This window comes from Scyliorhinus canicula, chromosome 15 (genome assembly GCF_902713615.1).
Source record: "Scyliorhinus canicula chromosome 15, sScyCan1.1, whole genome shotgun sequence".
NCBI classification, from domain to species: domain Eukaryota; kingdom Metazoa; phylum Chordata; class Chondrichthyes; order Carcharhiniformes; family Scyliorhinidae; genus Scyliorhinus; species Scyliorhinus canicula.
Genome location: NC_052160.1, coordinates 90,471,832 through 90,497,217, shown reverse-complemented (window position 1 = coordinate 90,497,217; position 25,386 = coordinate 90,471,832). Strand labels below are relative to the sequence as shown.

At 48.3% G+C, this 25,386-nt stretch overlaps 1 protein-coding gene across 12 annotated transcripts in view; it reads left to right on the top strand.

The window, feature by feature from the left end:
• Positions 1–25,386, top strand: part of mical1 (microtubule associated monooxygenase, calponin and LIM domain containing 1) — a 204,904-nt gene that overhangs the window by 53,026 nt on the left and 126,492 nt on the right. For 11 of the 12 annotated variants that reach the window (XM_038819533.1, XM_038819540.1, XM_038819539.1 and 8 more), the window contains 4 exons: positions 19,342–19,655; positions 23,170–23,377; positions 23,717–23,833; positions 24,253–24,354. In XM_038819533.1, the coding sequence (XP_038675461.1) occupies positions 19,413–19,655; positions 23,170–23,377; positions 23,717–23,833; positions 24,253–24,354 (670 nt within the window). In that variant the 5' untranslated portion in view covers positions 19,342–19,412. Of the gene's footprint in view, positions 1–17,481; positions 17,502–19,341; positions 19,656–23,169; positions 23,378–23,716; positions 23,834–24,252; positions 24,355–25,386 lie in introns of those variants that run through there. The other variant, XM_038819534.1, reaches the window with a different exon arrangement.

The window sequence follows — 25,386 nt, the reverse complement described above, 5'->3', positions numbered from 1 at the left end:
ATATGCCTATCCAATGACCATTTGAATGCGTTTAGTGTTGGCGAGTCCACTACTGTTGCAGGCAGGGCATTCCACGCCCGTATTACTCTCTGAGTAAAGAATCTACCTCTGACATCTGTCCTATATCTGTCTCCCCTCAATTTAAAGCTATGTCCCCTCGTGCTGGACATCACCATCCGAGGAAAAAGGCTCTCAATGTTCATCCTATTTAATCCTCTGATCATCTTGTATGCCTCAATTAAGTCACCTCTTAACCTTCTTCTCTCTAACGAAAACAGCCTCAGGTCCTTCAGCCTTTCCTCGTACGATCTTCCCTCCATACCAGGCAACATCCTTGTAAATCTCCTCTGTACCCTTTCCAATGCTTCCACATCCTTCCTATAATGCGGCGACCAGAACTGCACGCAATACTCTAAATGCGGCCGCACCAGAGTTTTGTGCAACTGCAACATGACCTCATGGCTCCGAAACTCAATTCCTCTACCAATAAAAGCTAACACACTGTACGCCTTCTTAACAACCCTCTCAACCTGGGTGGCAACTTTCAGGGATCTATGGACATGGACACTGAGATCTCTCTGCTCGTCCACACTACCAAGGAGCTTACCATTAGCCCAGTACTCTGTCTTCCTGGATTTCGCTGCCGTTGTCTTCTCGCGCTCACCTGCGCTTCAGCCGTATGTCCCGTCTTTCGCCTGGATTCTCCTTGCTCTTTGTTCCTGTAGATACCAAGTTTGTTATCGTCTCTCGTGCCCTCCTTCCGGCTCTCATTTCCCTACCTCCCCTCCACATCCCTGGTTCTCCTCTATTGTTCCCTGTGTCTTCACTTTTCCCTCCCCTCCCCCCCCCCCCCCCCCCCCCCCTTCTGCCTCCTCCCCCCCACCCCCTCCTGTGGTTTGCCTTTCTTTCCTCTTAGGTTTAGCAGTCCCCCCCCCCCCCCCCCCCCCCCCCCCCCCCCAGTCTATCTCTCCCTCTCATGCCTTGGCTACTTGCCCCTGATTCTTGGCTACCTGGCTATTCTTCTGCTTGTTTGTTGGCCACAAACAATCCCCGAACAATTGGGTGAATGGCTCCCATGTTCTGTGGAAGCTGTCGTCTGACCTTTGGATGGCGAATTTGATTTTCTCCATTTGGAGAGAGTCTGGACAGACAATCTGCAGCTTTGGGTGATGCAGCTGACCACCAGCCGAACAGGATTCTACAGCGGACGATCAGGGAGGCAAAGGCAATGGCATCTGCCTTCCTCCCCAGGAATAGGTCTGGCTGGTCTGAAACCCCAAAGACCGCCACTTTCAGGCATGGCTCCACCCTCATCCTCACCACTTTGGACATTGCCTTAAAGAAGGCTGTCCAGTACCCCGCAAGTCTGGGGCAAGACCAAAACATGTGGACATGGTTGGCTGGGCCTCCTTGGCACCGTTCACATCTGTCCTCCACCTCCGGGAAGAACTTACTCAAACGGGTTCTTGTTAAGTGGGCTCTATGTACCACTTTTAGTTGCGTCAGGCTGAGCCTTGCGCACGTGGAGGTGGAGTTGACCCTATGCTGTGCTTCGCTCCAGAGTCCCCACCGTATTTCTATCCCCAGGTCCTCCTCCCATTTCTTTCTTGTTGTGTCCAGTACGGTATCAGCCCTTTCTACAAGTCGGTCATACATGTTGCTACAGTTTCCTTTATCTATATGCTAGCATCCAGTAACTCTTCCGTAATGTCTGTTGTGGCGGTTGTGGGTATGTCCTTGTCTCCTTTCGTAGGAAGTTTTTGAGTTGCAGGTACCTTAGCTTGTTACCCCGGCTAGCAGGAATTTCTGTCAGTTCATCCAGTGTTGCACTCCTGCCGGCCGTGTATAGGTCCCTGACTTTCAGTGTCCCTCCGTTCTGTCCCCACTTTTTGAAGGTGGTTTCAGTCAGTGCTGGTGTGAACCTATGGTTTTTGCAGATGGCAGCTTTGTCCGACATTTTCGTCAGGCCAAATTGCTACTGTAGTTGGTTCCAGGATTGGAGGGTGGCTGTCACCCCCGGGCTGCTGGAGTGTTTTTTGGGTGGGGATGGGCGTGCTGCCGTGGCGAGGGCCCGGAGGGAGGTCCCCTTGCAGGAGGCCTCCTCCGCACGCACCCACTCAGCTTCTGGCTCCTTGATCCATCCCCTTATTCGCTCGGCTGTTGCCGCCCTGTGGTAGAATTATAGGTTTGGGAGGGCTAGCCCCCCCCTCCCCGGATTTCGTTTTTTGTAGGACCCACTTTGGGATCCTAGCATTCTTCCCTCCCATACAAACGCCATGATTAGTGTGTCTAGTGCTTTGAAAAAGGCCTTGGGGATGTAGATCGGCATGGATCTAAGTAGGAAGAGGTACCTGGGCAGTACGTTCATTTTGATCGTCTGGACTCTCCCCGCGAGGGAGAGTGGGAGTGTGTTCCATCTTTGCAGGTCCTTTTTTACTTCCTCTGTCAGACTGGTGAGGTTCCATTTGTGGATCCCTTTCCAGTCATGGGCTATTTGAATCCCCAGGTAGTGGAATTTGTGTTGGGCTTGTTTAAACGGCAGTCCAGAACTGCTTCATCAATGACCTTCCTTCCACCAAAGGGCCAGAAGTGGGAATGTCTGCAATTGACTGCTGGCAATTGACTGCACAATGTTCATCACCATTCACGACTCCTCAGATAATGAAGCAGTTCATGCCCAAATGCAGCAAACCGAGACAATATCCCAGCTTGGGCTGACAAGTGGCAAGTTGCATTCATGCCATGCAAGTGCCAGGCAATGACCATCTCTTGCACGTGAGGATCTGACCATCGCACCATGACATTCAATGGCATTACCATCGCTGAACCTTCCACAATCTACATCCTGGGGGGTTACCATTGATCAGAAACTGAACTGGACTAGCCAGATCAATATTGTGGCTACCAGAGCAGGCTAGGAATCCTACGGCAAGTAACTCACGTCCTGACCCCCCCTCCCGCCTCCCCAAAGCCTGTCCACCATATACAAGGCATAAGCTAGGAGTGTAATAGAATACTCTGCACTTGCCTGGCTGAGTGCAGCTCCAACAACACTCTAGAAGCTCAACACCACCCAGGACAAAGCAGCCCGCTTGTTTGCTCCCCCTTCCACAAACATTGAATCCCTCTACCACCGATCAACGATGGCAACCATGTGTGCCATCTACGAGATGCACTGCAGGAACGCACCAGGTTCCTTAGGAGGCACCTTCCAAACCCACAACCACTACCATCTAGAAGGACAAGAGCAGCAGATACCTGGGAAACCCACCACCTAGAGGTTCCCCTCCAAGTCACTCACCCCGCCGACGTGGAAATATGTCGCTGTTCCTTCACTGTCGCTGGGTCAAAATCCTGGAACTCCCTCCCTAACTGCACTGTGGATGTACCTACACCTTAAGGACTGCAGCGGTTCAAGAAGGCAACTCACTACCACCTTGTGAAGGGCAACTAGAGATGGGCATTAAATGCTGGCCTAATAGTGATACCCACATCCCGTAAACTAAGTTAGAAAAAGAATTCTTCCCCTCATGTCAACTGTACCACGGGGAGGGGGGGGGGGGGTTGCTGGTGGTAGCACTTGCGTCTCTCAGACAGAAAATTGTGAGTTGACCCCATAGTCTACCTTGGCACGTCAGTACAGCGCTGAGAGAAAGTTGCATTTTGTCAATGAGACTTGAAACAAAGATTCATCTGCCTTCTCAGGTGGAACTATAATATCCAATGGCTTTTCCATCACAAATCAAAGAAAAACAGGGGCGCTCTCGTTGCTTTCCTAGGCAATATTTGTCCCTTAGCCAGCATCATACTGCTGTTTGTAGAGCCTTGCTGTGCACAAATTCACCGCCTTGTTTCATCACATTACAACACTGACTGCACTTCAGTTGTATTCCATCAGCTGTGAAGCACTTCCCAACACCATCAATGCCTCTCTGTCAAAGCAAGTTTTACTTATCCTGTCCTGAAAGGCTCAATTCCTGTTGGGAACGGCATTGCAGTGTCGCTTATCCTCTGCTGTGTCACTTATTGATTGGTTCCCTTTTCTTTTGAATATTGACTGTTCTAATGCCATTATAGCTGGGCCCTGTTCTCTCCTCACATAATTGCCTGAAGCTGTAGAAATCCTGGCTCATGGGGTCACCAACAGTGGTGGTGATGTATTCCTGAGGTTTTGGGCCGCTAAGTGCCCCAACCTGGTCAAATAGCTTTTTTAAAGGCCTGATGATCTTTCTCCTGGGTTGCCTACAGCATCATCTCGGATATTAGCTTGAAGTCCTGGAGCATTCCGGACAATCCTGCAAACTCTACAAGTTTCCTCTTCCCAAGGGCAGCACGACGCAGTGGTTAGCCCTGCTGTCTAACGGCGCTGAGGTCCCAGCTTTGATCCCGGCTCTGGGTCACAGTCTGTGTGGAGTTTGCTTCACACTCCCAGTGTTTGCGTGGTATTCGCCCCCACACCCCAAAAAAAAAAGATGTGCAGGTTAGGTGGATTGGCCACGCTAAATTGAAAAAAGTGATTCCTCTTCCTAACCCAGGGAGCCCGGATCCCAGTTGTACATATCAGCCATGGCTCAAGACTCTCATCTTCGGGTCAGATCGTTGTTAGCCCAGAGACTTGAGTGTGTTACCATTGCTGGCATCTTAGTGCGGTATTGAGGGAATGCTGGCGATGCTTGTTTTGGATGGCTCTACGTGAGGCCCCATTTGCTATCTCGGGTGACGATAAATGATTCCATGGTGACCTTTGAAGTAGAACAGAGGAGTTTTCCATGGTGCCCGGGTCACTATTTATTTATCCTGGGCAGCACGATGGCGCCGAGGACCCAGGTTCGATCCCGGCCCCGGGTCACTGGCTGTGTGGAGTTTGCGCATTCTATCCTTGTTTGCGTGGGTCTCACCCCCCACAACCCAAAGATGTGCAGGTTAGGTGGATTGGCTCGCTAAATTGGAAACAAATAATTTGGTACTATATCTTAAAAAATGATTTATTTATCCCTCGACCAACATCACTAAACCAGATTATCTGGTCAATTTCATACTGCTGTTGTGGGGTTGTGCTGTGTGGAAATTGGGCCACGATTCCTATATTTAAAACAGTGACTGCATTTCTAAAAAGTACTTAATTGGCTCTAAACAACTATTGGGCATCCTGAAGTTCAAAGTGCTGCAGAAATGAACTGATGGCACCATTTGTAGGAAGCAATGCAGCCGTCACTAGCCGGATGTATTTCAAGCCTCTACTTTGAACAGATGAGAATGATGATGCAGGAATGCCGGGTGAAAGTTAGATCAGAGCCAAAATGCTTCAGGCTGCAGAACAAAGTAAATAAATGTAAATGTCACCACAGTCCCAGTGGATCAATAGGCTGTTCGGCCCTTTGAGAGCTGACTGGCAGTGATTTAACCTGAGGGTCACCACACCTCAGGTGAGGGGCAAGGTTGAGCAGGTTATGAATAACCTCAGCTGGTATGGGATTGGAACCCATGCTGTTAACATCACTCTGCATCACAAACCAGCTGACCAGCCAACTGAACTAACCGACTCCAGCACCAATTGATATCTACAGTGTTAATCACCAACAAATCGTCTTCTTTGGTTTTGGATTTGTCATTGCGCTCTTTACTTTGGGTGGTGCAAACTGTGCGCAGTTGCGGTTTCCTGCGAATGCGCAGACCCAGATTTGCGTCTTTTGTTCCCCGGGCAGTTTAAAATGTGCTCAGACGCTATTTCAAAAGAACTTTATCAGCGTTTTTTCTAGATAAGCACTTAAAGTTATCTTTTTCTTGCAATCTACACTTATCACTCGCGATTTCCAACATTAAACCTTTCTGTTCTGGTAATGATTGGTTGAGTTTCGCATCACTCATTTCCTGTGCATTTTGGTCTCCAAGCATTGAATGTCTTAAAGCAGCATTGTTACTGGTGCTACAGTACTCTTCAAACTTTTTCAGTATTACTTCTAATTTGGTGTTGTCTTCACCTTTCAAGTATTTAAAGCCGTTATATATTTCTCTAGCTTCATGTCCTGCGAGGAACAGTCCTATTTTCATTTCTTCTGAGGCTGCTTTCAAATCATAAGCTATGATATATATTTTGAACATTTGTTTAAACTTTTCCAGCTATGACTTAAATTACCGGTTGTGTTCAGCTGCAGTGGAGTTCCAACAAATTTCATTAAATCAGCGAAGTCTCCCCATGTTGAATGTCCGGTACGAGTTTTCTTGTTATTTCGATTTTTCTGTGTCTACATCCTGTGTAACCTTCTAAGTGTTCTGAAGTCTCCTGGTACCATGTGTTATTCCTTATGTCTGAATAAAGCTCGTAGTCTTGCAGTTGAAGTAGATGCTTTATTGTGAGTCCGTTCTCTCTCCAGCGCTTATACTATGTTACATCTGAGCTGTCTGCCTGTGTCCTGCTCACCAGCTGTTCCTGTTAAGAGTGCCTGACTTCCTGTTTGTCTATATTTATACATCTTCCATGCTCCCTAACTGATTGCTTGGTTGTATTGTATTTACATTGACCCCTTGTGTATATATACACATATATGCAGAGCACTACAACAGATTTCTTTACATCAACACAAGCAGACAGATAGAGTCTCCCTTTTTACATCCTACTGATGTTGAAGTCAGCACCTCCATCAGTGCAGCCCTCTCTCACTCCTGAACTGGAGCATCAGCCTTGATATTTGTGCTCAAGCCCTGATATGGAATTTGGATCCAGATGCTTGTGACTGAGAGCCATGGCTGACATCTGCTAACAAAATGTGGGACAGTAACAGACGTCTGGAGGTCACAGACTGGTGAAGTTTGAAGAGACATGGCAGATACAATTTAACACAGAGAAATATGAAGTGGCACATTTAGTAGGAACAATGAGGGAAGGCAAGCTGAATTGAATGGTACAATTGTAAACGCAGTGCAGGAACAGAGAAACGTGGGCGGCACAGTGGCCATGTGGTTAGCACTGCTGCCTCACAGCACTGAGGACCCGGGTTGAATCCCGGCTCCGGGTCCCTGTCCATATGGAGTTTGCACAATCTGGTGTCTGGTGGGTCTCAACCCCACAACCCAAAAAGATGTGTAAGGTAGGTGAATTGGCCATGCTAAATTGTCCCGTAATTGGAAAAAAAAAGAATTGGATGCTCTAAATTTAAGAAAGAAGGAACAGAGAAACGTGGGTGTGTGTACATAAATCTTTGGGCCAAGTCGAGGAGTCTGTTTTTAAAAAAACAAAACATATTGCATGTATTAATAGTACAGATATTGCAAAAGCCTTAGCTAGAGTATGTTTCCACGCCTGGGTGTGAAGCTTTACTGGAATTGTACCAGCATTGGGAAACTTGAATGATGTAGAGAGACAAGAGAAGCTGTGGTTTTCTCCTTAGAACAGGGAAGATAACCAGAGATTTGATGGAGTTGTTCAAAATAATAAAGAGTTTGATAGAGTGAGTAAAGAGAAACTGTTTTGAGTGGCAGAAGGTTGGTAACCAGGGGACACGGACTTAGGGTCACTGTCAAAGGAATCAGTCGAGACATGAAGAAACACTTATTGTGCACGCAGTGCCTGGAATTGAAATCCCTGTTTACATTGACGGGACCCGAAGGTCCCGCCGGCGTAAAGGGCTGGGAAATTCCAGCCAGCGAGTTCTGGCATCAACCGCCCAGGAGAGTGATGGGAGCATATTTAATAATAACTTTCATAAGAGGATTGAACCAATAAAAAAAGAAAGATTTGCATTTATTTGCTGCTTTTCACTACTATGGGACAGTGCAAAGTGCTTTGCAGCCAATGAAGGACTTTATTGAAATGTAGTCACTGTTATAATGTAGGAAAAGCAGCAGCCAATTTGTGTGCAGCAACTCTCACAAGTAGCAGTAATGATGAGTTAATGTGCTTTAGTGATGTTGATTGAGGGATGAATGTTGGCCAGGATCCAAATGGGAGCTCCCCTGTTCTTCTTCATCATAGAGGCGTGGGGCGTTTCAGTCCACCAGAGAGGGCAGATGAAGCCTCTGAAGCTGGAAACACTCAGCAGCTAAACGAGCATTTGGGGGTCCGTGGGGCAGGAAACTGAGTTAATATTTCAGGCCAATGGGTTCAGAAGACACACATGACAAGCAACATTTAATCAAATTCATTCTCACCTTTTAAAACATCCATGTTTAAAATGTTGTGTAGCTTGTACAGCGCAGTAGGAGACCTTAACAGCCCATCATATCTGTGTTGTCTCTTTGGAAGCTTGATATCGATCAATTAAGTTGGAAAAGTGAGTAAGCCGGGTGGGAAGGATCCTTGATTACGCTGCCCGCTTTCCCCAGGCAGCGGGAGGTGTAGATGGAGTCCATGGATGGGAGGCAGGCTTGTGTGATGGACTGGGCGGTATTCATGACTCTCTGACGTTCCTTGCGGTCCTGGGCCGAGCAGTTGCCATATCAGGCTGTGATGCAGCCCGATAGGATGCTTTCCATGGTGCATCTGTAAAAGTTGGTGAGGGTTAATGTGGACATGCTGAATTTCCTTAGTTTCCTGAGGAAGTATAGGCGTTGTTGTGCTTTCTTGGTGATAGCGCCGACGTGAGTGGACCAGGACAGATTTTTGGTGATGTGCACCCCTAGGAATTTGAATCTGCTAACCATCTTCACCTCGGCCCCGTTGATGCTGACAGGGGTGTGTACAGTACTTTGCTTCCTGAAGTCAATGACCAGCTCTTTAGTTTTGCTGGCATTGAGGGAGAGATTGTTGTCGTTACACCACTCCACTAGGTTCTCTATCTCCCTCCTGTATTCTGACTCGTCGTTATTTGAGATCCGGCCCACTATGGTCGTATTGTCAGCAAACGTGTAGATGGAGTTGGAACCAAGTTTTGCCATGTAGTCGTGTGTGTACAGGGAGTAGAGTAGGGGGCTAAGTACGCAGCCTTGCAGGGCACCGGTATTGAGGACTATTGTGGAGGAGGTGTTGGTGTTCATTCTTACTGATTGTGGTCTGTTGGTCAGAAAATCGAGGATCCAGTTGCAGAGTGGAGAGCTAAGTCCTAGGTTTTGGAGCTTTGATGTGAGCTTGGCTGGGATTATGGTGTTGAAGGCGGAGCTGTAGTCAATAAATCTGAGTCTGATGTAGGAGTCCTTTTTTCGAGATGCTCTAGGGATGAGTGTAAGGCCAGGGAAATGGCGTCTGATGTGGACCGGTTGCGACGGTATGCGAATTGAAGTGGGTCAAGGCGTTCTGGGAGTATGGATGTGATGCGCTTCATGATCAGCTTCTCGAAGCACTCCATTACAACTGACATCAGGGCCACCGGGTGGTAGTCATTGCGGCAGGTTGCCTGGTTCTTCTTTGGTACCGGTATGATGGTGGTCTTCTTGAAGCAGGTGGGGCCCTCGGAGTGGAGTAGGGACAGGTTAAAGATGTCTGTGAATACCTCTGCCAGCTGGTCTGTGCAGGCTCTGAGTGCACGACCAGGGGTCCCGTCCGGGCCCATCGCCTTCCGTGGGTTCACTTTCAGGAAGGCCGATCTGACTTCGGAAGCTGTGATGGTGAGTTTGGGTGAATTATGGGCTGCTGGGGCACTCGACAGCGGATTGTTGGCTAGCTGCTCGAACTGAGCATAGAATGCATTAAGTTCATCGGGGAGGGGTGCGCTGCTGCCAGAGACACTGCACAACTTCGCTTTGTAGCCCGTTATGTTGTTTAGTCCTTGCCGCAACCGCCGAGAGTCTGTCTGTGACTCTAGCTTAGTTTGATATTCTCTTCTTCACTTAACGGAATACTTTGCAAACTGTTTTCCAATCTAACTCCATTTTTTTTTTCCCAATTACGGGGCAATTTAGCGTGACCAATTCACCTAGCCTGCACATCTTTGGGTTGTGGGGGCGAAACACACGCAAGCACGGGGAGAATGTGCAAACTCCACACGGACAGTGACCCAGAGCCGGGATCGAACCTGGGACCTCGGCATCGTGAGGCAGCAGGGCTAACCCACTGCGCCACCGTGCTGCCCTAACTCCATTTTAACACTTGAAAATTAATGAGGCCCCAGACTACAGCAAAAACAGAACAGCAATAAAGCAGTACAGTAGTATAATTATTAAAGCTTACACATATATATTTCAGCAAATAACAATACATTGTGTAAATATGAAAATGTAAGATTTTAAAGTACTTTGCGGAAGTGTTTATTATTTTATGCACTCATGTAGGTCTCAGCCAAACTCATATTCTCTAGTGATGGAAGCCTCAGTGAAGCTCTTCCACCCCCATCCCCTTTGTACATTGCAATCAGCCCCACTCTCACCTCCCCCCCTCCTCCCAGACACACACAGACACACTTGCCTATTTTCACCAACCCTTTCCCCCAAATCGCCTCTGCTCCACACCCTCACTCACTCAGCAGTCCATCTTCCCAAACCACCTCCCCCCAACCATGCACTCACTCAGCAGCCCCTGCTCGCAAAACCCCTCCTTCTCCCCTCAATCACTCGCACAGTAGCCCCTCTTCCCCTTTCCTGCTTTTCGTTTAGTTGCCAGCCTGGGAAGGGAGCCTGAGCAATAGGTAGACATGAGCAGAAACACAGCAGAATTTAGAGCCACTTTCCAGCTCATAGTTGGTCCTGTATTCAGGGATGGAGTTAAACTTGCTAGCCTCTGCCCACACCAAGTTGGTGCACAAACACCTTGGGCGTATGACCCACACAAACCTGCCAGTCATAGCGTTGTCTGAATTTGAAGGGCACTCTGGGCTCACCGTCTCTCCCGTGCTGTTTGGCAGCATCAATCCACTGGGCCCGGGCCTGTCCTGCCCGAACTGAGTTGTGTCCTTTCCGCAGCCACCATTGCTGCTTTGAGGAGGGGGAGCGGTGGGCTTACAAGCTACAATTTGGGAACTCCTGATTTTACCCCATCAATTTATCCTCCTATTCCTTTCTCCCTCATGAGCATTTATAGCTTTCCCTTAAAGGTATCTATGTTATTTACCTCAACTAAATCTTGTGGTAGCAAGTTCCACAAACCATTCTCTGGGTAAAGAGGTTCCTCCTGAATTCCCCACAGAATTTATTAGTGACTGCCTTATATGGAACACCCCTAGTTCTGGTCTCCCCCACAAGTAGAAAGGTCATCTCTACATCTACCCTCTCCCTCTTTCATAATCTTAATGACCTCAATCAGGAGTCACCAATCACTCTTCCGTTTAATTTCGAGAGAGCCTGGCCTGTTCAACCTTTCCGGAAAACCCATCCTGCCCTGTGGGCTGCCGAGCACCCACCTGGCTGCATGCCAATCAGATATACAGCAAGGCCGTCCCAATGCACTTCACAGCCAATGATGTGCAGCCGCTATTGGAATGGAGGGAAATATGGGGGGCACTTTGCATACGTGCAAGGTGCCACTAACTAAAAAGAGATAATGGCCAGATAATCAGTTTTAATCTAATCTAATGATGTTAGTTCAGGGCGGTTTTTAGCAGAGCTCTCCTGCTCTGTTGGAAGTGTTCTGTGGGATTTCTTGTATCCAGCTGAGAGAGGCAGACAAAGCTTTGGTTTAATGTCTCACCCCCAGGATGGCACCGCCAACAATGTAGCACTCCTGCGTTATTGCACTGCAGTAACGGCCTTATTGGTTTCAGTAAGGGCAAAATCAGGGTGACCTACGTTACTGTATTTGAAAAGAATAATCATTTATTTTGATTGTGTTATATAACCCCAATAGAGAGGGCGGCATGGTTTCTCAGTGGTTAGCACTGCTGCTGAGGACCCAGGTTCTAGTGTGGCCATCCCACCTACCCTACACATCTTTGTGTTGTGGGCGTGAGACCCACGCAGACACTGGGAGAATGTGCAAACTCCACATGGACCGTGACCTGGGGCGGGATCGAACCCAGGTCCTTGGTGCCATGAGGCAACAGTGCTAACCACTGCACCACCGTGTCGTCCTTGTTGAGCATCTTTAAAGGGATATGCTTTGTCACTTCTAGGACAGCCTGTTGGAAAATGCCTTCCACAACATGTGACCAGATCCTGTGTGCTTACAGTCTTGGCCTGTGTAGTAAATCGCAGGGTATTTACAAAGTTCAGGATTGATCATACAGAACACAAAATCAGGTGCTCTCCTGAGAGAGGAACAAAAAGCTGTTGCACTGTAAGAACCACAAAGATGTTATGTTCTGATTGGCTAATAATGGAACTGCGAGTCAAATAGCTAATGCACTCTTGTGTTGTCCTGTTTCCTCTTGGAAATAGATACCGAAGTCAGGAGGAAAGTTAAACAGGAGATTTTATATATGGTGCACTAGAATGGGTACAGAGGATGTTGCCTGGGATGGAGTGTTCCAGCTATAAAAAGACACTGGGGTTGTTTTCCTTAAGGCAGAGAAGGCTGGGGGGGACCTGATTGAGATATAAAGAATTGTGAAGGACATAGATAGGAAGAAACTTTTCACCTTAGTAAAGGGGGTCAATAACCAGAGGGCATAGATTTTAAAATTAAATAAATTTGGAGGGCCGGATTCTTTTTTTTCCAATTAAGGGGCTAAATTGCGTGACCAATCAACCTACCCTGCACATCTTTGGGTTGTGGGGTGAGACCCACGCAGACACGGGGAGAATGTGCAAACTCCGCATGGACAGTGACCCGGGGCTGGGATCAAACCCGGGTCCTCGGCGCCGAGAGGCAGCAGTGCTAACCACTGAGCCACCGTACCACCCCCAGAGGGTATTGATTTAAAGTGAATGGCAAGAGATTGAGAGGACATTTGAAGAAAAGCAATTTCACCCAGAGACTGCTTGGAATCTGGAACTCCCCGCCTGGAAGGGTGGTAGAGGCGGGAACCCTTAAAACATTCAAGAAGCATTTAGATGAGCACCTGTGGGTGGCACAGTAGTGCAATGGCTAGCATTACTGCCTCATGGCGCTGCGGCCCCGGGTTCAAATCCGGCCCGGGTCACTGTCCGTGTGGAGTTTGTACGTTTCCCTGTGTCTGCGTTGGTCTTACCCCTACAATCCAAAGATGTGCAATAAAAAAAAGATGACCACTTGAAACGCCATAGCATACACGTTTATAGACCAAGTGGTGGAAAATAGGATTAGAATTGATAGGTGCTTGATGGCCGACTCTAAATGAATTCATAAATCCACATATGAAGAATAAATATTAAATTGGGATTCCTATCTCCGTAGATCCTTGTGCCCGATCCTCACTTTGTAGAAGTGAATGGGTTTTGGGTGAATTAAAATCTCAAGCCTGATTGGCCAAGACCCGACATTGCCAGGCAAGTACTGACCTGACAGATCCTGCCAAGGTCAGATGCAGTGTTTTCAGAGGGTGGGGGGGGGGGTAAGGACGGAGGAGAGGAAGAAGCACTGTCTAGCCGTTAAACTGGGGCCACTCATGTGGCAGGTGAGAATTCTACCAGTGAACTGCCAACATACAGAAACAAATGCAATAGGAACAATCGGAGGCCATTCAGCCCTTGAGGCTGTTCTCCCATTCAGTTAGATCATGGCTGCTTTATATCTTAACTCCGTCTACCCTCCTGCCCCGTACAAATCTACCAGTTTCAGTTTTGAAAGTTCCACTTGTTGCCTAGCCCCAGCAGTTTTGTGGAGAGCAAGTTCCAGATGTTTCATTATCCTTTCTGTGAAAATGGCCTCCTGATTTCCCTCCTTTTTTTTGTAAATTTAGTGTACCCAATTCATTTTTTCCAATTAAGGGGCAAATTAGCGTGGCCAATCCACCTACCCTGCACATCTTTGGGTTGTGGGGGTGAAACCCACGCAAACACGGGGCGAATGTGGAACTGTCTCCATACAGACAGTGACCCAGGGCCGGAATCGAACCTGGGACCTCGGCGCCTTGCGACAGCAATGCTAACCACTGCACCACCGTGCTGCCTGATTTCTCTCCATAATGGCCTAGCTCTAATGTTAATGTTTCTGACTTCCCCACCAGCGGAGGTATTTTTCTTTCACCTACTCTATCAAGTATTTTTCCCATTTTATACCCTGCCCACTAAAAGAACACCCAATAATACATGTGGGATGAAATAAGGGAGCTCAGTGCCTTTAGCACTATGCTCTAGCTAGCAGAATTAATTGGCCATTGTAACCTGGACATAGCATCAAATCATGGCAATGGTTCGAATGAGAGGTGGAACTGAGATTCCTGGATCCAGGATTGCTTTCAGTGCGAAAAGAGGAGATATCTGGACTCTCTCAGCTGGTTAAGTGGCATCTCCAGAGAGAGACAGGGTTCATGGTCTGCATTTATTGACCTATGGCGGTAGGGGAAGAGGGAGGGTGTGGGAACAGAAGCAGGCGGGCCAGTAAAATAACTGGGAACTACATTGTGGAGGAGGGAGGGGGGCGGGGGGCGGGGGGAGGGGGGGGGGGGTGCTTCCCAATGCAGTCCTGATGCCAGGGAAGTGGTCGAGAAGTGGACAGGAGATGGGCCAGGATGAGAATCAGCCGCTCACTCCATGGGGGTGGGCTGCCAATTTGCACTATGAAGGCTTCTATCAGGGGTCATTTAATGTGACCGTTGGCATTTGGCACAAGTGAGCAGCGCCCCCCGACACCCCTCCAATGTGGCAAGGCCACCAGCTGCATGGAGGCCCGATTTCCCATTTATGACCAACCCGACCCCACATCCCCTTGACCCGACCTGAGACCCACTGACCTGACAACACCTGATGTGACGACTCCCCGACCCGCCTCATCAACCCGAACTGCTGACACAACTCCCCTGCCTCCGATGTCTGGACCACCCACCATCAATTCCAGAAACCCCATCCCAATGTCTGGACCCCCACCCCTATGTCTAGATCCCCTCCATGTCTGTACCGGATATTAAACCCAGACTCTATCTGCCTGTTTGGATGTAAAGGGTCACAGAGCACTATTTTGAATATGTGCAGGTGAGTTTACCCTGGCATCTTGGACAATATTTACTCATCAATCAACATCACAAAAACACTTTGTCATGATATGCAAACATGCAGCTAATGAACACATAGAATAGGACACGGCCAATGAGCAGTCAGGACACTCAGAGGTGATATCTCACTATAAAAGGGATGAGGTACTCACACCCCACCTCTTTCCACAGACCAACATCTACAGAGTGAGACAGGGTGTATCCTCAGCAACACACCCCAGCACATGGCTTAGAGCAAGGCTGGTTCAGTTTGACTGAGTTACTACATTTAGATTAGCAGAGAATCGATTGAGAACTGTGCAAATAGTTCAATAAAACACATTGAACTCACTTCAAAGTCTGGAGCATCTTTTACTCAAACCTGCATCAAATGGCAGCTTGTGTTATTCCAAATTACATAACACAACACACATTGGGGGCGATCCTCCCAGCCCCGCGCCAGGCCGGAGAATCACCGCAACCACGCCACGACGCCCCGATGCCGGCGCGGATTCTCCCAGGTGCGGAGAATTTGCGTCGGGGCGTTTGGCGCGGCACCGGCCGAGGGCGCTGGAATTGGCAGGGCCTCCGATTCTCCGGCCTGAATGGGCCAAGCGGCCGCTCCAATACGACAGAGTCCCGCCGCGTCGTTCACCCCTGGTTGTTGCCGGTGGGAACTCTGCGTTAATGGTCGGGGGTGGCCTGTTGGGGGAGGGGGGGCTCCTTCACCGGGGCGGGGGGCCTCCGATGGTGTCTGGCCTGTGATCGGGACCCACCGTTCGGCGGGCCAGCCCCTCCCCCCGGCTACTTCCTGGCGTGGCTGGCACCTGAACACCGACCCCATGTTGGTCGGGGCTGGCGCGCAAATGAAGTCCCCCGCCCATGCGCAGGTCGGTGCGGCCCAATTGCGCATGCGTGGGAATGGGCGCCGCGTAAGGAGGCTGGAGCGGCGTAAACCGCTCCAGCGCTGTGCTGGCCCCCTGTGGGGGCCAGAATCGTACGTGGCAGGGCCCGGTTTGCACCGTCGTGAAACGCGACGGTGTTCACAATGGCACAAACTCTTGGGCCCAATATTGGGGAATTGCCCCCATTACCTGATCATAATCACATTGCTGTTTGTGGGAGTTTCCTGTGTTTAAATTAACTACTCCACTTTCCCACTATGGAACAGTGACCACACTTCAAAATACTTCATTGGTTGGAAAGTGCTTGAAAAAAGCTCAATATAAATGCAAGACATGAGCGAGGAAAACAATCTCCCAATTCCAATTTTTCTTAAAAATTTAATTTTTTTTTTGTCTGACTGCACACAATTTATTTCATTCAAAATAAAATGTAGGACTTAACAATTGAAATTGTTTATATTTAAATTGTTTGGTCATCATCTAAGGTGGCATAGTGGTCAGCACTGCTTCCTCACAGTGCCAGGGACCCAGGTTCAATTCCAGTCTTGGGTCTGTGTGGAGTTTGCACTTTCTCCCTGTGTCTGCATGGATTTCCTGGATCCGGGTGTTCCGGTTTCCTCCCACAGTCCAAAGATGAGCAGGCCAGGTTGATTGGTCAAGCCAAATAGCCCCTTAGTGTCCAAAGATGTGTACAGTAAGAAGTCTTACAACACCAGGTTAAAGTCCAACAGGTTTGTTTCGAATCACTAGCTTTCGGAGCACTGCTCCTTCCGCAGGTGAAGAAGGAGGAGGGAGCTGTGGTCCGAAAACTAGTGATTCGAAACAAACCTGTAAGACTTTAACCTGGGGTTGTAAGACTTCTTACTGTGCTCACCCCAGTTCCATGCCAGTATCTCCACATCAAAGATGTCTAGGTTAGGCAGATTAACCGTGATTAATGTATGGGGATAGGGCAAGGGGTGTGGGCCTCGGTAGAGTGCTCTTTCAGAGGGTCGTGTACACTCGATGGGCCTCATGGCCTCATTCTGCACTGTAAGGATTCTGTGGATTCTAAGGTCACAAATATTGACTTTTGCGATTGTCCATTTGAAGGTTTTTGCAGCTTGTTTATACAATTCTCTGCACTCTTTTATTAACAATCAGGGTATTGTGTGACAAAAGAGATTTACATATCTTTCTTTTGTTTGGATTTAAAGATTTATATCACTTTCATGCTAAACTCCCAATTTAAACAGTTTTCTGAGCAGGAATACTGCCCAGGCCCATTCAGATTCATTAACAGGAAATTTACTTCATGATAATAATATCTGGCCTTTGGATAAATTGGGGACCATTCGCAGGTTTGGGTGTATTACTGCGTTAAGTTGTGAATAACACAAAGAATTATAAAATACAGGTTCAGAACAAACATACATGGACTAAACACCAATGTGACTGCAGGCTATGAAAGAAACTGTGTTTTAATAATGAGCCACTCTATGAGGAACTGGTTCCACTGGCCTATCCCAATGATTTTGAGGTAAATTGCTGGAACTTTTTTCAGGGCGTGCAAAATCTCACACTTGCTTTTCATTTTTATTTCAAAGTGCTGGATGTGGGGCTGGATTCTCCCCTACCCGGCGTGACGGAGGGTCCCGGCGTAGGGGAGTGGCGCCAACCACTCAGGGGTCGGGCCTCCCCAAAGGTGAGGAATTCTCCCCACCTTTGGGGGCCATCCCCGCGCCGGAGCGGTTGGCACCAGAAGACTGGCGCAAAAAACCGGCGCCCCCGGCAGCAGGGCTGGCCGAAAGGCTTTGGCCGGTCGGCGCATGTGCCGGCGGTGACGTCAGCGGCCAGCTGCCACTGACGTCACCACGGTGCATGCGCGATGTGGGTTTTTCTTCCGCTTCCGCCATGACGGAGGCCGTGGCAGCCGCGGAAGAGAAATAGTGCACCCAGGGCACTGGCCCGGAGTCTGAGCCGGGGCCCCGATCACGGGCCTGGCCACCGTGGGGGCACCCCCCGGGGTCCGATCGCCCCCCCTGCCCCCCCCCCCCCCCCCCCCAGGACCCCAGGGGCCCGCTCGCGCCGCTGATCCCGCCGTTACAGAGGTGGTTCAAACCTCGGCGGCGGGAGAGGCCTCCGAGTGGCGGGACTTCGGCCTATCTGGGCCGGAGAATCACCGCAAGAATCACTCGCCAATTGGAGTGGCGAGATTCCGCCGCTGCCACTTCCCGGGTGGCGGAGAATCTCTGCCACGGCGGGGGCCGGAATTTCGGCGGCCCCAGGCGATTCTCCGACACTGCTGGGGGTCGGAGAATTTCGCACGTGGAACGGAACACTCCAACCTTAATAATACTGTCTTGGTCAGGATTTAACTGAGTTAAGATATTCCTGATATGCTGGAATCCCATGTGGATTGTAGTTTGTAGACTTCCTTCACCAAAAGCAGGTAGAAAGACTTGTGTAACCTGATCGTGTAGCAAACATTGCCCCGTTTGAATGATGAACTGCCCATAATTCCCTTGATACTTCTATGAAGTGGTGTATGTTTACATATACATAGAACATAGAATTCATGGAATGGCATGGTGGCACAGTGGTTTGCACTCACTGCGCATACCCGGGTTCAAACACGGCCCCGTGCGGATTTTTTTTTAAAAAAGAACAATATTTACCCCTCAATAAACATCACAAAAATCATTGCTGTTCGGGAGCTTGCTTCCAAATTGTTTGCTCTATTTCATACATTACAACAGTACTTGTATTTCAAAAAACACCTCGTTGGCTTTAAAGGAATTGGAAACATCCAACAGTCATAAAGAATATCCAACCCTGGGTCACTGTCTGTATGGAGTTTGCACATTCTCTGCGTGTCTGCATGGGCTTCACCCCCACAACCCATAGATGTGCAAGGTACATGGATTGGGCACACTAAATTGCCCCTTAATTGGAAAAAAACAATTGGGTACTCTAAATTTAGAAAAAATACAAAAAAATACAAATAAATGCGCGTCTTTCTTTACTCACCTCTGCAACCTAAACAGATAGGAGCAATCTTTTTTATCTGTCTGTAATGTCTTAGGGATTGGTATATGGTGAACTGGGGAAGGACTTTCCTGCAGAGTGGGAAATCTTTGGGTTTGAATTAACTCATTTCCATTAGGGTGACATCAGGCCCTTAGAGCATGACCCGACTTTGGAAGATCTAAGTTCAGTCAGGGTTCCTATTCCTGATCACTCCTGACTCCTGCTGGATAGCAAGAACATTTGAGGACGGAATTTGGCTAGTTTGTGATGCTTCTATATTCAAATAGCCTGGTGATATTCACTGACTAGAGCCAGGGATAAATGGGCACTCGGACGAGGTACAAGAGTATCATGGAAAAATGTCCCATCTGGAGCGGAGGGAATATAAGGATCTTCAATTGTGCAGCATTTCCGTGTGTAATGTGGAAAGAGTTAGTCATGGATTGAGTGATGAACAGCCTGAAGCAGGATGTTGGCAGGGAATGTGAGTAATGTTTCACTCTACTGTATTTCAGCTCTCAGATGTACAGCCTGGAAGAACACTGAGGACCCTGTCAGACAGCCAAGAGTGATAACTCTTACCACGATGGCAAACGAGGCCCACAGTCTCTTTGACAAGTTCCTGCAAGGAAAGACGTGCCAAGAGACCCTGAGCTTGTTCCGTGAGCTCTGCCACCTCTTGCACCTGGATCCTGGTGACTATCGTAGCTTCTACCACAAGCTGAAAGGCAGCCTTAACTATTGGAACGCGAAAGCCCTATGGGTTAAGCTCGACAAACGAGCGTCACAGAAAGATTATGAACAAGGCAAGGCTTGTGCTGGTACAAAGGCAAGTGTCATCCTTTTTGTAAAGCGCGGACTGCCAAATTCATGTTTGGACAAATTGCAATCATTCTGCCAAGTCACAGACTCAGCCTTTGAATTTAAATAAATCACCATAATAATAATCTTTATAATTGTCACAAGTAGGCTTATATTAACACTGCAATGAAGTTACTGAGAAAAGCCCCGAGTCGCCACACTCCTGCACCTGTTCGGGTACACTGAGGGAGAATTCAGAATGTTCAAATTACCTAACAAGCACGTCTTTCAGGAATCTGGGAGGAAACCGGAGCACCCGGAGGAAACCCACACAGACACGGGGAGAACGTGCAGACTCCGGACAGACAGTGACCCAAGCGTGAATCGAACCCGGGATCCTGGCGCTGTGAAGCAACAGTGCTAACCACTGTCATACTGTGCTGCCCATCACTAGTTTTTGCTTGAAGTTCCTCTCGACCCAAGGTGCAGACTGTTGCTACAGTTCCAGGGGATTCAATTTGTCTGCGATTGTCAAATTGCAATTATGGGCTCTGAATTAGTGACAGTTTCTCAAGAAATTATCATTTCTCCTTTTGCAGTTAGTTTTCCCTTTTCCATTTTTATCTCATTAAATTTTAATTTTGTTCTTTTATAAATTGATAATTGATTTCTCCCCTGCTTCTCGAGCCCCTCCCATGCAGCCGTCCTCCCTCCTCCAGTTCTCCCCTTGCTTTGTTACGTCTATCCTCCTCCTTTCTTCACAGTCCTGCTACAGTGCTACTTACCAATCCCTTCCACTTTGAGTGCTTCACTTCTCTCTGCTCTGCCGCCTGTCTGTGGTCTTCAGCCACCCTCACTGCCTCCATTCCCAATTGCTGCTCTCTTATTTGTGACTTTTATTGATGCTGCAAACATCTTCATGTCCAGTGGGTCTCACACAGCAACTGCAACGTGAACAATTCACTGGTGGACACTGCAGGGACAAGCAGAGTTCCCTCTTCAGTTTGATAACTTATCCTGAGAGATCCATTTCTCTCTTCCTGATCCTATTTAATCATCATCAGCAGGCTCCCTTCCTTCTGAATTGTAATGAGTATAGAAGTCAGAATTAGCTTTGACTGCCGCCTGGACTCAAAAATCTCAATGGTGCCTGGCCAACTGCCCAGAGAGTCTGAAAGGAGCACTCTCCCTTTCTTTAGTCGGTCTGAGGGAGGTGATGGGGTCCCGGTATTGACACGTAACCCAGAAAATAATGCTAAGCACTGCAGATGCTGAAATCTGAAATAAGAACAGAAGAAGCTGGTCTGCCAGCATCTATTAGGAGATAAAGAAAGTTAATGTTTCGAGTCCTTTGGCTCTTCTTCAGCAGTTCAAATTAATCCAGAGACTCAGGGTAATTAAAATCTGGAATTACTGGTAGGCTTCTCTCAGCCCGGGGCTGGGCTGGAGAATCCCCGCGACGGGTGCGAATCACCCCACGCTGCTCCGACGCCGGCACGCAATTCTCCACAGAGCAGAGAATCGGCGCCATTGGCATCGGCGTGGTTGGCGCAGTGCCGGTCGGGGGGCGCTTTATGCAGCTGGCCCGCCAATTCTCGGCCTGGGATGGGCTGAGCAGCCGACGTAAAAACGCGAGTCCCATCGGCGCCATCCACACCGGCTCTCAGCTTTTAAAAAATTTTTTTGTTTTTCTTTTTTAAAAAATTTAGAGTACCCAATTCATTTTTTCCAATTAAGGGGCAATTTAGCGTGTCCAATTCACCTACCCTGCACATCTTTGGATTGTGGGGGCGAAACCCACACAAACACGGGGAGAATGTGCAAACTCCACACGGACAATGACCCAGAGCCGGGATCGAACCTGAGACCTCAGTGCCATGAGGCAGCAGTGCTACTCACTGCGCCACCGTGCTGCCCCCACCTGCTCTCAGCTGGCGGGAACTCGGCGTTGAAGGGTTCGGGGCGGCCTGTGGGGGGCAGGAGGCAGGGGGGCTCCGACCCCGGGGGGGGGCCTCCAATGTGGCCTGGCCTGCGATCGGGGCCCATCGATTGGCGGGCCGGCCTCTCTGGCTGGGGGCCTCCTTTCCTATGCGCCGGCCCCTGTAGCACTGCGCCATGTTGCATTGGGGCCGGCGCGTTGAAGGAGGCCACTGCGCATGTAGGGGCCAGAATTAGTCCTCGGCTCGGGCCGTTCACGCCGTCGTAAAACGCGACGCCGTTTACGATGGTGTGGACACTCTGCCGCGGGATTAGAGAATCCTGCCATAAGAATCTAATGACGACCATCAACAATGACATTGTTGTAAAAACCCACCTGTTTAGGGAAGGAAACCATTACATTCATTACCTGACCAGATCCACAGCATTGTTATTGATTCTGAAATGACCCACCAAGATTACTACACTCAGTTCAATTAGGGATGGTCAATAAATGCTGGCCCAGTCGGTGGTGTCCACCTCCTTGAATAAATAAAAAACTTTTTAAGTTCTCAGAGAAAATGTATTCACAGTAACAAAATATTAATAGTAATAATAAGTTATTTGTAGTTTGACAATTTGTTCCTGTGACATTCTCCATCGTAAACTGTTAAAGTCTGTTTTGTACACTTTATAGTAATTTGACACAGTGGGCAAGGTTTTTGGATTTTTTATTTCAAAAGAGTTGGCTCCGGCAGGAAAAGCAGATGGAAGACCCCATGGACACGGAACCCCTTCCCCCCCTCCCCACCACCCTGAAGCACCCCAAAAGAAGCCCACCCCTGGCAATGCTCTCTGACAATGCCCCCGGCACTCTCTAGGCATAGAGCCTGGCACCATCCAGGCAGCCTGGGCATGGCCCTCTACACCCCCTCCCCAAGTGGCTGTACTCACTTGTATGCCCCCAGCGAGTTCTGTTCACAGGCTCCGCATTTATCAAAACCCAGCCCCATGATGCCACAATGCCAGGGTGGGGTCACTATGTGGGGAGTGATAAAGTGGCGATGCCTGCTAAGTGTATTTAGATGTTTTTAAGTGACGGGAACCAGTCACATCGCTGGTGCAGTGATGGGGACAGCCGAGTGGGACAGACCTGCCAGCGTGAAAACCATTTTGGGACACCCCCCTCGATTCTCCACCCAGCCGCTATTACCGCCCACTGTAAATGAAATCCATTGAATGGATTACTCGGCCACTTGAAGGTACGGGAGCTCAGGTCAGAGATGGGGCTACCACACCGTACGGTTGAATCCTTAATCTATGTTCCCAGGTTTTCCCTCATGTTACCAGGGCTTTTTTAAAAATTTAAAGTACCCAATTTTTTTTTTAAAATGAAGGGGCAATTTAGCGTGGCCAATTCACCTACCCCACACATCTTGTTGGGTTGTGGGGGTGAGACCCAAGCAGACACGAGGAGAATGTGCAAACTCCACACAGACAGTGACCCGGGGCCGGGTTCGAATCCGGGTCCTTGGCGGCATGAGGCAGCAGTAATAGACCATGTACAATATATGTGATTCTTTTGATCTGTTGGATTTTTGACCTTGGAATTGTTGTCCTTACAGTCTCTGGTTCTAGGAGCTGGACCCTGTGGCCTACGCACTGCCATTGAGCTTGCATTTCTTGGCGCCAAAGTCATTGTTGTGGAGAAAAGAGAGAGTTTCTCACGGAACAATGTTCTCCATCTATGGCCGTTCACGATACACGATCTGCGAGCTCTCGGAGCCAAGAAATTCTATGGAAAATTCTGTTCTGGTTTACTCGACCATGTCAGTAAGTTCATAGAGTGGGGGATGAGTGAGACTGCATGAGCGTGTGTGTGCGTGTCTGTGTGTGTGCATGTCTGTGCGTGCCTTGCATTTATAGAGAGCCCTTCATGACGGCTGAATGTGCAAAATCTTCTGTAGTTTTGAAACATTAATATGAACCTAACAGAACTAAGCTCCTGAATTTATCACACTGCACATGTACTTTCTCTGTAACTTATTAGACTTCCTTTAGAACTTCAAGTACCGCATTCATTCTGTGGATAGTCAAAGCTATCGACTCATCTTCTGAATTATTGAAAATCTTACAATGATTGATTCCACTTTCTGATCCTTATCGCTATAGGCATCAGGCAACTGCAGCTAATTCTGCTGAAGGTGGCCCTCATCTTGGGTGTGGAAGTCCATGTAAATGTTGAATATAAAGGATTCATTGAACCTTCGACGGATCAGAAGGAGAAAGGTACGGACCTGGCATCAAACACAGGGAGCTTACTCTACACCTCAGGAGATGCAAGATTGTGTTGAGGCACTGGGGTGGGTGTAATCCACCCATGGTGATACCCATTGGCCATGGAGCAAGTTCATAAGGGGTTGGGGGTGGAAATAACTCAACCCCTTTGAAGAATAGCTCATACAATGGAGAATAGATTATTAATGGGGACAACCCCCCCCCCCCCCCCCCCCTCCACATGATACATTAGGGAAATCCCATTTGCGTGAAAATGGAATTATCCATACACAGGAGATAATCTGTGTGCATTGACTGCTGTATAGCCCACATCCCTTGCATTCCCTGTCTGTGCTGGGTCTTATATAAGGCACAGCCCCTGTGTGCTCTTTGTACATCGATAGGTGTAATTCCCTGCCTCTGTCTTACAGGGATCGGATGGCGAGCTGATCTTCTCCCAGCTGGTCACCCAGTGTCCAAGTATGAGTTTGACGTGTTTGTCTCTGCTGGTGGAGGCAAGTACGTCCCTGAAGGTAAGATTGTGTTGGAACAGGAGTCAGCATGTAATTGGATCTGTTACTTTGTAATAAAACAAATCACAATGGTGCCCTAACATAACCTAGTACATCTTGTACATAATACCTGATTAATAAACTTCAGATCATGGGAAAAATATAAAGGAAGAGTGACCAAGAAATGATTATGATACAGGAGGCAGTTTGTCCGAAATCGCAGAGTTAGCTGAGCAAACAAACTTTGAATATAATAAAAGAACATTTTTATAACACTTTTCCCATTTTACAGCTCTTTTGAAACGTAATCACCATTATAATGAAAGAAAATAGGGCACTAACTTCATGGGAGTCTGTAATTTATAGTAGAGAAGGAAAACTGGGATTGAAATCTGCATTTGCATTTTCGAGGATTATCTGCCAAGGCCAGGTCCTCTGCTCATTTCTCCACGATCCTGGGATTTCTGCTTAAATTGATTGGAAGAATCCCTATTTTCAATCGCAACAAGCAATACGACCAAGTGACATGGTTTGCCGTTGCCTTCCTTGTGTGTGTGCTGAAAGGAAAGGCGAGTCCCCTTCCTGATCCTCCACTTTTAGCCATCACTGTCCTTCGATGTATGAGCTCTTCCGCCATCACCATTGAAAGTTTGGTGGTTCCATCGTTGGCCACGGCTCGAAACCCTGAGCTGGGAGCCCTACCTGTCCCTGGGGTGACTCACAAAAAGACAGGGATGATCACCCCCTGAGGTCCCAGATGACCCTGCCACTCTTTGTGTTTAGGTAATAATAATCGACTAAAATATGGATCTTGCAACCAATGTAAATGTAACACTGTTAAAAGCAAATAAGCTAATAAGGTACTTAGCTTTTTCTAATCCTCAAAGCCGAATAGCTGCTCTTTAGCAGAATAATATGATCTGCATTTAACAGGTTTAACAGACACCTTGTATCATTTGACCATCTGCAATACCACAGGAAATCTTAGAAGCGGGGGCGGGGAGCAAGCGGAACTGCAGTTGTCCTCTGTGAATCTACTGGAACAATGATGTG